At 42.2% G+C, this 10774-nt stretch overlaps 1 protein-coding gene across 1 annotated transcript; it reads left to right on the top strand.

The window, feature by feature from the left end:
• The first annotated feature begins 8086 nt into the window (after nucleotides 1-8086).
• LOC106833378 (olfactory receptor 10G2-like) lies at nucleotides 8087-9043 on the top strand. The gene has a single exon (XM_014844568.3). It carries the CDS (start codon nucleotides 8087-8089, stop codon nucleotides 9041-9043), a length of 957 nt encoding a protein of 318 aa, XP_014700054.3.
• The last annotated feature ends 1731 nt before the right edge of the window (nucleotides 9044-10774 follow it).

The raw sequence follows: 10774 nt of genomic DNA, 5'->3' as shown, positions 1-10774 counted from the left end.
TTTTCAGTTGTCTCATTTTACAACTGACATTATGTAAAACTAAACTAGGCAGCAAAATTCCTTATGAGGCTCTGTCCCTATATCTGAAATGAGGTTTCCTCCAAACATTGCTCAAAATACGATTAACCATTGTTAAATAAATAAAGCTCTATTACTATTCGTCTAGGCCTATGCTGAATTGGGCGGGCCAGATGAGAAGCAGCTTGATTACAAATTTATCCCTGAATTTGGAGCATCTGTCCTGGTGGCTCCCAATTTGGAGCTCATATTTGAATCTTTGTGTTTTTTGTTTGTTTGGGGGTTTTTTGCTGAGGAAGATTAGCCCTGAGCTAACATCTGTGCCAATCCTCCTCTGTTTTTTTGTATGTGGGATCCCTCCACAGCACGGCTGGAGAGTGGAATGGGTCCACCCCCAGGATCCGAATCTGCAAACTCGGGATGTAGAAGTGGAGTGCGCAGAACTTTAACCACTTGGCCATGGGGCCAGGCTTTCTGGGTGCTTCTTCTGTCCACAGACACCCAAGGCATCTCTCTCCCAACTGGTGCTGACCAGGGACTTAACACTTGAACTCAGGCACTTCTGGCTTGCTGCTTCTACAGACAAAGAGGTCCCTCCCACCACTGCCTGCCCAAGATGAATTAACAGGTGCTGAGCATTGGAGGCTCGCCCAAGGGAGAGGGCTCACAGAGTGGTAAGAGATAAGAAAGGATCTGGGCAGAGTATTAGTATTGTCTGCCATGGTCTGTCTCTCTTCCAATCTACTCTTTAAACAGATGCCAGAGTGATCATCTTATAGTTTCAACCTGCCTGTGACACTCTCCTACTTAAAGCCTTCAATGGCTCCCCAGCCCCTACAAAGTAAGGTCAGATTATTTATTCCATCGTATAAGATCCTAAATATATCTCACTTTAATTCCATTCACAACCTATGCTGCAGATATTCTGAATTGCTTGCCTTTCTCCACTCATGCCAGGCTGCTTCAAGTCTCCATCCTTTTGCTCAAACTTTGCCCTCTGCTGAAGTATCCCTCCATGTCAACTCATCTTTCAAGGAGCTGCTCAAAGGTTACCCACCCTCTGAAATTTTCATGGCCTCACTTAAACCATCTAGCAAACTTAAGTGCACTCTTCGTTGTGGTTCCCCTCTAACCTGTAGTTGATATAGTCTTCTCACCATATAAATTTCCTGAGGATGGAGTGTGCATAACCAGGTTTTTTTCCTAAATAAATATCTACATATATATAGTCATTGATCTTGAAAACCAAAATTTTATGGAAGTGGAGGACAAGCAGAAATCCTAATGCACCAAATTTAAGAGGTAAAGTCAAGATAATGAATGTTGAGCAATCTTTAAAGCATCTTGGCATAGAAAAGATGTGGAAATAGAAAGGATGTAGATCAAATTCATAAGATGTATTATATATAATACACAAAATATTGTTTATGTGGTGGGGCTTTGTTCTCCCAAAAGAGATGTCAGTTACGCTAGGACAGGAAATGAAAATAAACCTTGGATGAGAGAGGGGAAAGATATCACCATAGTCTGGGCATGGATTCAGAGCAGGGAGAAAGTGAGTTTCTAAGAACAATGTGGGGTCAAGAGTAGAGACCCTCCAAACTCATTCCTGTTAGAAGAGAGTTGTTACACTTACATGAGTTGACCAGAAGAGCCAGGCTGCTGAGGAGCTGTAGCAATGGCAGCCCAGGCTTCGGCGGCTATGGGAAAGCAGTATGGCCATGGGAGTAAGAGGAGAAAAACTGCCTGTCCCACACCTACACGCTAAGAGGTAGTGCCTAAGTGGAGGGAACCTGCTGGTGGCACTGAGGCAGAGATGGCAAAAAGTCTTCCAGACACCAGCAATGCCATGTGGCCAAAGAACACAAGACTTCTCTACTGAGAGAACAAGTTTCCAGATCTTCTCTTCCATAGAGTGTTGAAACTGTACCCACCTCTGCAATAAATAAGCCCCTGGGTCCTCGGACTTACTGCAGGAGGCGAGTAGTCGTAGGAATAGGAACATTTTCACAATAGCTGCATGGAGACTCCTGAAATTTAATTCAGATATTAAAAGCTGCCACCTTATTTTATATCACAAAGAGAGGTGAGACATATCACTTCCTTATATTCCCTCCAGCCATTGGAGAAAACACAGCTTTACATTCCTCTGTCCTTCTTTATACCTCTCAAAAGAAGTAATGATTTTACACATCCTAAAGTGCTCTTCTATTCGCGTGTCTATGAACAGGACCTTATCTCTAGTCGCTTAAAGCATCAATATGCTGGGAGTCAAGAGGTGGGAGGGTATCTCCAGGAAGAAAGATTAGGAGAGTAATGTCACAGTAGAAATAAATAAGGAAGAAAAAATTACTATTCAGCTTCTGGTGGCCAAAATAGGTTTTCATGTCTGCAGCAAGACAACTGGCTTAAAAGTCAGGACTTGTCAAGAGAGAAAAATATTTTCTAAATTACTTTATCTACCACTGCAACACATTAAGCCAGGCTTGGTAAACTTGAGCACAGAATTTACATAGTGAAGTTTCCATACAGAGCTAAGTGAGAGCAGGAAGACCTCACCTCTGCAAATTTGGGAGGATCTTGGAGAAAAGAAGAGAAACAGAGGTAGACAGTGGAGGTTAGATGCCAAGGTTCATGTTGACCCACAAATTGAGACCAAACCGCAGGGCAAGTGGAAGCCTTATGGAGTGTAGAAAAAACAAAGATCAGGGGCCAGCCCGGTGGTGTATTGGTTAAGTTCGCACGCTGTGCTTCAGCAGCCCAGGGTTTGCTGATTCAGATCCCCGTTGCAGACTTACACACTACTCATCAAGCCATGCTGTGGTGGCATCCAGCATACAAAACAGAGGAAGACTGGCACAGATGTTAGCTCAGTGCCAATATTTCTCACCGAAAAAAAAAAGGAAAAACCAAAGGTCACCAGAGATAGCAGCCTGTTCCTGTGGGAATGGCAGGGAGAGGCTGCAGATCTTTAGGGTAACACTGACCATCAGCTCACCGCACACGGGAACATAAATATATGCACCTGGTTTTCCAGTGCCTGAATATGGTGAATAAGGAAATCAGAGGTGCCTGTATGTTTTGCCAGAGAAGACAGACAAGTATGGGGAATGAAAGTGCGGCAGCATAAGGCTAGGGTCAAAGCAAAGTCACCACAGCATGCAATGACTTCCAAACTAGACGCCAAGAACAGGAACTGTGGATTCCAGCTGGTGGTATGCTGGTAAAAGTCTAAAAACTGGCTCCCACACCCCCTACCCCCAAAAAAGCCCTGCTTTGTATTTCTTGTCGATTTTCATGGTTTAAATACACCCAGCAGGGTGAATTTCAAGCTCCAACACGACGTCATTGCATATGGAGTTGGTAATGGCAGCACACCATTATATAGTATTTCCACCGTAAAGATATAACAGATGCGAATAATCTCATAGATACTAGTAAAACATAACAAAATAATTAAAAAGTGATGAGCTTTTAGTATTATTACATTTTTAATATAATTTATTTAGTTGAAAATGTGTATTTAATTGCAAGGTTATATTTAAATTTAATTGCAAGTTTAACAAAGAGCTCACAAAATTTCTGAAAATTTAACAATAAGCTTTTGTAAGCTAGTACAAACAAACTCCCCCATAAAACTGATTCCAAATGAGTTTAAGGGGAGTAAGTCACCTCACGATTCCAGATGGGACCATCCTCACCTACATGGTGCAAGTTGCCTACCAGACGTGCTACACCTGCAAAGAAGAGCAAGTATCCAAGGACCACTGCAACAATTTGAAACTATCTTCTTTCTCCACTACCGTAAGAAGAATGGACTCACCCAAGACTTAAACTGGAGGGAGTTAAATTTATTCAACTGACCTAAAATTTAGGGGATTTTTTTTCTCTCAGTATCCAGAGAGGTGGGAGCATGTAAGGAAAACTGGTAAAAATTAAATGCATTTTTAGTGCATTTCTGAGTATAAAGTAGGTAAATGTGTGATCCCACAACACTTCAAACAAAGGAATCACAGAAATTAGAGGTTACCCAAACAGATCATGTTGTTCTTCACAGCTCACTTTCTAGATCCACAGAAATGATTCCTGCTTGCTGTCAAAACAAAAAATAATGAGGATCTAGGGAATGCAGTTCTCACGGGGGAAATGTTTCAGAGTAGAACTCCCAAGAGGTAAATAGTTTTCTACAAATCTCTTGACACTGCTTTAAAAAAAAAAAGACTCGATCAAAGGAGACCTAACTAATAAAATAACCCATGTAAAATTTAAGACCCTTAAGTAGAGAAGTCACAGGCTATAAAGAGCATCCAAGAGCAGGAGGTCTCATAGATTAGTAAAATAGTCAATGTGTCAATCCCCTGGAAGATTTTAATTCCTTTCCAAAGCAGAGATCCAGTAACCCATTACCACAAGCCCAGGGGATGCTCTGAAGGCTCCTTCCTCACTTCTTGGGCCAATCTACCTGGGAAAGGCCAGCCTCCTCCAAGATTTTCCACCATGTTCATGTGAGTCCAAGAAGGGAAGCATTTCTAAAGCCAGGTCGATTCACAGTAGGAGCAAAGACTTAATTTCAGACTTTACAACTTTCATTAACTTTGTCAAAAACCCTATTTAGTCTGTCTCTTTCCCCCATCTTCCTTACCTCCCCCTCAATTCACAGAGTTAGTAGATTAGACATATTAATTTTGAATTAATTGGCCTTTCTCCAGATTTGGAAACTTTCTTCTTTGGATTGAGAGAAAAAATTTTTAACATTTATCTTTTCTTTCTCTATTTTGGGGGAGGTGGTAAAGCAATATAAATGACACATCGGAATCAGCATTACTGCGCCAAAACAGTCAGAGACGGATTTCTTAACCATTCTTTCCCCAGTGTCAAGCACGCTTAGTCAACTTACCTGAAGGTTGGAAGGCCTTCGGTTCTAGTACTTTTTCTTAAGCAAGTCCTTTTTCTTTCAACTTACAGTGCAAGGACACTGATGAATAATCAAGGCAATAAAATATGGGTTCTGCCTCTCCACTTGACCCAAACTTTGTTCTCTTTGCTCTGCCTCTCTGCTCAGGGCTATGGTCTGAATCTGGTCCAAAAGGCAAACGAGAGTGAACAACTCAATGCTAAATCATTCCTCATCCCTCAGCCTTAGCGATTCATATCTGCTCTGAGTGGGGATATCCCTAACCCAAAGGTGCCCTATACAAAACCCCAGCTCAGTGTAGACATGCAAAAAGAGGCCAAACCTGGGATAACCTGATTTTTCACAAAGTGACAGAGGCGTTGTCTGCAAAGTGCTCCGAGTGAGTTGGCCTCCTAGTAAAGGGGAGCCCAGACTTCCTGTCTGACCCTGTAAACAGGGTCTCATCCCTCCCTTATCTTGCTCTTTCAGTGCCACCCTCTTTCATTCCATCGCTAGGTGCCCCTCCCTTGAATTTCCAGGCCAAAGCTCCTGCACCTAATTATTTGCTGTCTTAAATATTGATTCTATCAATGCTATCCCTAGCTTCTTACTTTCTTTAATTATATACTTTTGATATTAAATTACAAGTACTTTATAAGATGGGATTAACAATACTAAATACTATTTAAAAGAAGAAATTGGGGGATATATATCAAATTAACCAAGGTGTGGATATTTGAAATGGTTTTTTTAGTTGATGAATCTAAGTTTGCTCCACTCCTCAATTTAGACAGCCTAAGACTCCACAGCTTCAAAAGATTAGCAGGCTTATAATAAAAAGCACAGATAAATTAAGGGGGAATCATTCAACTAGTTTTCTTCTTTCGATTTTTTCTAGGCTGGCCCTTTTTTCTCTAGAAAGGAGAAAAGAGTGTTCTCTTTTCTAAAACCTCTCTCTTAAAGTGGTTTGGGCCTTCTGCAGTCACGCTCCCTGCCACTACTGAGATTCCGTCTTCTGGAATTAGCCTCGACTCACAATCTGCCTTCCCTGCAGCCCGAGTTCATCACCTCAAATCAAACCACCATCTTCTGCTGCCTCTGCCTGGAGAAGGAGCCTCTCCCTTAGATCCACCCACTGCAACCACCCTATTCCTGTCCTGCCAGCCAGAATGCCCAGGGCCAGACAGGAGGTACACAAAAGGAGCATCCTCCCAGCAGGGCCCCAGGGAAGTGCACCCAGATGTGTGCACCACAGCCAGGAAAGACTCAGAATGGCAAAGATAAACTGGGGAGCATTTTTACTATCCATAAGGATTCGTTACGGATGTTCTCCAAATAACTGTCTCTTTAGTATAATCCTGGTATGAATTGAGTTGTGAAAGTTTGGTTTTCATTAAAAATTTTAGAAACACATCCTGTACCTAAGCTAGAAGCACATTATAGTAAATATCTCCTCTTACTGATAGAAAATAAATTTCCATAATGGGCATCATATACACGCTATCAAGTTTTGCCATCTTTTTCTGTTCTAGCCAAAAAAAGTACCATCTATCCATCCTAAAAGAAATTAAGGTATTCCTCCTTCTGAAAATCAGGTAATAGAAATCTAACATATTTTTCTCCTTGTGAATGGTCTATAATTAATATTTCTATGGATCCTATAGAGCAGGATACATTCAGTATTAACAATTACTGAATATTATTATATCCATTTAATTCTTTTTAAATAATGAAGATAAAACATGTTTGAGACTGATGTTTATAAAAGGGTATTTTTAGTGGTATCTCAGAGACTAGGTCTGTCAATGTTCACATCTGTATAATTAACCTCTTGTTATTTTAATTTTTTGTTATTTCTAAAGAACTATCAGATGTTTTCATTTAAGCAACAGGTAAAAATGCCTGAAACCCTATTATGAGGAAAAATTCTTGTACAATAAACTATTCATCAAAGGGACTTTTTAAATAACATTTGGCTCATATGTTTAATACCTTTAAAAGGTTTTCAAGAATCTCATTTGTTGGAAGGCAAATAGGATCTTAAAATAATAACATATTAAAGGTCAAATCCTATAATAATCGATGCTGTTATAATCCAAACCATCAAAACCAATAAACTATTTAGGTCAATCAATAAATTTTAATAACAGTCTAGAAGAAGCAGAAAGCATGGATGCCATCCATGAACTTTGTTTATACTGGGAATAGACTCACATTGCTGATGCATGAGGCTAATCACTCATCCTACAGTCCTGACTCTGTGACAGAAAGCATGAGTAATGGGATCACCCAGGGAAACAGGATGCAGAATTAACCGGAGTTGGCAACATTCATTCAGCCAGCCAATAAGCCAACAAATATTTATGAATTAACATACTGTTGCCAATCACTGGGGCAGGTGCTGGAGAAACATAGGAAGAACAAAATAGATTTGGTCTTTGCTCTGAAGGATCTTCTAGTCTAACAAATAGCCCTTAGCACACTATACTGCAATCACCTGTCATAATACAAACACTTATCTCCCAGAAGATTGTCTTCTAAGGGAGAACTCTTCCCAAAGGAGGCGGCAGCCAAAGTGAACCCTGAGGAATGAGGTTACATTATGATGAATCAGTATACTCCGGAAGGAGTAGGTCTGGAAGGAAGGAGAGTGTGGTGCTCTGAGGGAGCCAAAGGAAAAAAAGACTGTAGAAATATGCGAGGGCCAAATCTCAGAGATTCTTGTACATCGTAGGAGGCGTTATTTTGAGGATATTAAGTCAGAGACCAACAATAGGTATGGTAATTGTGGAGTAATTGTCCCATGCTGCTCCATGCCACCAGAATCCACTTTTCGGGGGTCCCCCTTTTGGGCATAGACCCATCATATGACCATTATAGATATCCAGCACTTACATTATTATTCAGACACAACCCTGTGCCTTGGCTTCCGACATACGTATGTAGTGTCTCTCATTGAAGGAATATTCAGGACACCTAGAAACTAACCAGCCCCTGAGGGGTTGTCTTGCCAAGCAAACCCAAATGGTTGATGGCAAATGCTTTCTACTTAAAATATAGAAGTCTTTATCTCCTACCCTCTGGTCATTAGACAAAAGCATTCTCTCCCCACCTCCCTTTGTTGTATTTCCCTTGTCTGACTTCACCATTCATCTTAGCAGACTACAGAAAGACATGAGAAAGACCAAAAACACACCTCTGGACACTGTGGTGACAGACTTCATTCTCCTGGGCTTGTCTCACCCCCCGAATCTGAGGACCCTCCTCTTCCTGGTCTTCTTCTGCATTTACTTCCTGACTCAGCTGGGAAATCTGCTCATTCTGCTCACTGTGTGGGCTGACCCAAAGCTCCGTGCTCGACCCATGTACATTCTTCTGGGTGTGCTCTCATTTCTGGACATGTGGCTCTCCTCAGTCATCGTTCCTCGCATTATTCTAAACTTGACTTCTGCCAGCAAGGCAATCCCGTTCAGTGGCTGTGTGGCTCAGCTATACGCCTTTCACTTCCTGGGCAGCACCCAGTGCTTCCTCTACACACTGATGGCCTATGACAGGTACCTGGCAATATGCCACCCCCTGTGCTACCCTATGCTCATGAATGGGAGCTTATGCACCATGCTTGTGGCTGGAGCTTGGCTGGCTGGCTCCATCCATGGGTCTATCCAGGCCATCTTGACCTGCCGCCTGCCCTACTGTGGGCCCAACCAGGTGGATTACTTTTTCTGTGATATCCCCGCAGTATTGAGACTGGCTTGTGCTGACACGACTGTCAATGAGCTTGTGACCTTTGTGGACATTGGGGTAGTGGCTGCCAGTTGTTTCATGTTGATTCTGCTCTCCTATGCCAACATAGTCCATGCCATCCTGAAGATCCGCACTGCTGATGGGCGGCAACGGGCCTTCTCCACCTGTGGCTCCCACCTAACCGTGGTCACAGTCTACTATGTCCCCTGCATTTTCATCTACCTTCGAGCTGGCTCCAAGAGCCCCCTGGATGGGGCAGTGGCTGTGTTTTACACTGCTGTCACTCCATTACTGAACCCCCTCATCTATACACTGAGAAACCAGGAAGTGAAGTCTGCTCTGAAGAGAATAACAGCGGGCCGAGAGGCTGTGAGTGAAAATAAGTAACTACAGGTCCGGGGACTACCTACATCTCTGTTGCTAATACTCTTTTCAGCTACTGTTGCACGTGTCAAATGCTCAATAAATAGATGTTGGTTTGAGCTGAATTGAATGTAATTCTACTAGGAAGAAGATTCTGGTGCTATAAATAATTCGGCCAGAGCTGTTTTACACTTTTCTGACCCACCTCTCAGGAGAAAGCACATTCTATACAAATATTGAACATGAGGAATAAATGCTCTATCCAGGAGGAAGGGGGATTATTCCTGGTAAATTTTGGAAAAACCAGCATAATACTGCCCCAACGCTCTTCATCTGGCTGCTTCATTCCTAATTGCCCAAGCCTCCAGGCATTCGGGATTGCTTTGCTCGTGTCAAGGCAAAGCCAGCCTCCCAAGCACTTGGTGAGAATCTCTGTATGGATCATCTGTGCTTCCTTCCAGCCCCTCGCTATCCCCCTGCAGTGATTGACCAAATCCTGTTCGCTCTGCCTCGGGAATGTCCCTCTGGCTTCCTAAGTGGTTTTGTTGTCATCCCCATCCTCATCCATACCACCAGCAGAGTTTTCTTTCTGACACATAAAAGTAAATATGTGTGTCCTCTCCTTATCAATATTCACTGGCTCTCCACTGAATAAGCCAGACCTATGAGCTTGGAATTCAAAGTCCCCCACAATTTGATCCCAATATATCTCATCTCCCAAGACGTCTCTACTTCCCTCTTCTCTCCTAGCCCCATTCATTTACCTGCCATTCCTTAAACATTCTCTGTACTTTCCTGTATCTGAGCCTTTACTAAAGCTATTTCTGCATCATATATACCCTTCTTCCTTCTCCATATTCGTAAACTGATGTTTTATGCTTCCTTCAAGGCCCAAGAAAAACCCATTTTCCTACAAGTTTTCTCTGATTCTCCCAGTCAGAACTTATATCTTCCTCCCTATTTTCCTACAGAACTGTGAATTTTAAAATAGCACTTATCATAGGCTGGCCTGCGTTCTAGTTTAGAACGGAGACCCTGGAGAAAAGAAAGAATATTTCATTGGTGTTTGTGTACCAGCCTTCTTTTCCCTAATGTCTACTAGCAGGCACTGTGATAGAGACGGATAACTGCCCACCGAAATCCATTCTCTCCTTCTTCCTAGTCAGAGAGTGTAGCGGGAACATGGCTGCCCCACTATGGACATTTCCCACTCCCTCTTGCAGCCGAGTGCGGTCACATATCTAAGTTCTCGCAAACTGAATATGAGAATTTATGCGTATGTGTGATACTTCCAGGCCTGGCCTTCAAAACTGGGACAGGAACTTTTCCACATTTTTTTCCTCCTCAGAGCTGGAATTAGCATACTATGGAGACCCAGCTCCATCAGTCGTACCTTGTGACCAAGGGGAGACGAGTCACCTGTCAACTGGAACACTCACCTCAGAATTTTAAATGAGAGGAAAATAAACCCCTAACTTCTTTAATCCATTGACTGGGTTATTTTATTATAGTAGCTTCACTTTATCCTTATTATTGCTTCACTCAATTAATTTTTTTAAATTAAAACAGCAGTAGGAAAGTCTTTTAAACTGCATCTAAATTGTCCAAAGTATCCAGAAAATCCTTTGGTCAATTATCATAATGCCAAATAACCAAAGATTGAGAGGCCACCTGGTCAGTCATTTAGTGGGCCAGTCAGTTAATCACACAATGGCCTTCTGACCAGGCCAGGGTGATGTAAATGACCTTGACTTA

This window comes from Equus asinus, chromosome 2 (genome assembly GCF_041296235.1).
Source record: "Equus asinus isolate D_3611 breed Donkey chromosome 2, EquAss-T2T_v2, whole genome shotgun sequence".
NCBI lineage: Eukaryota > Metazoa > Chordata > Mammalia > Perissodactyla > Equidae > Equus > Equus asinus.
The sequence above is the reverse complement of the archived record's forward strand: the minus strand, read 5'-3'. Positions and strand labels throughout refer to the sequence as shown.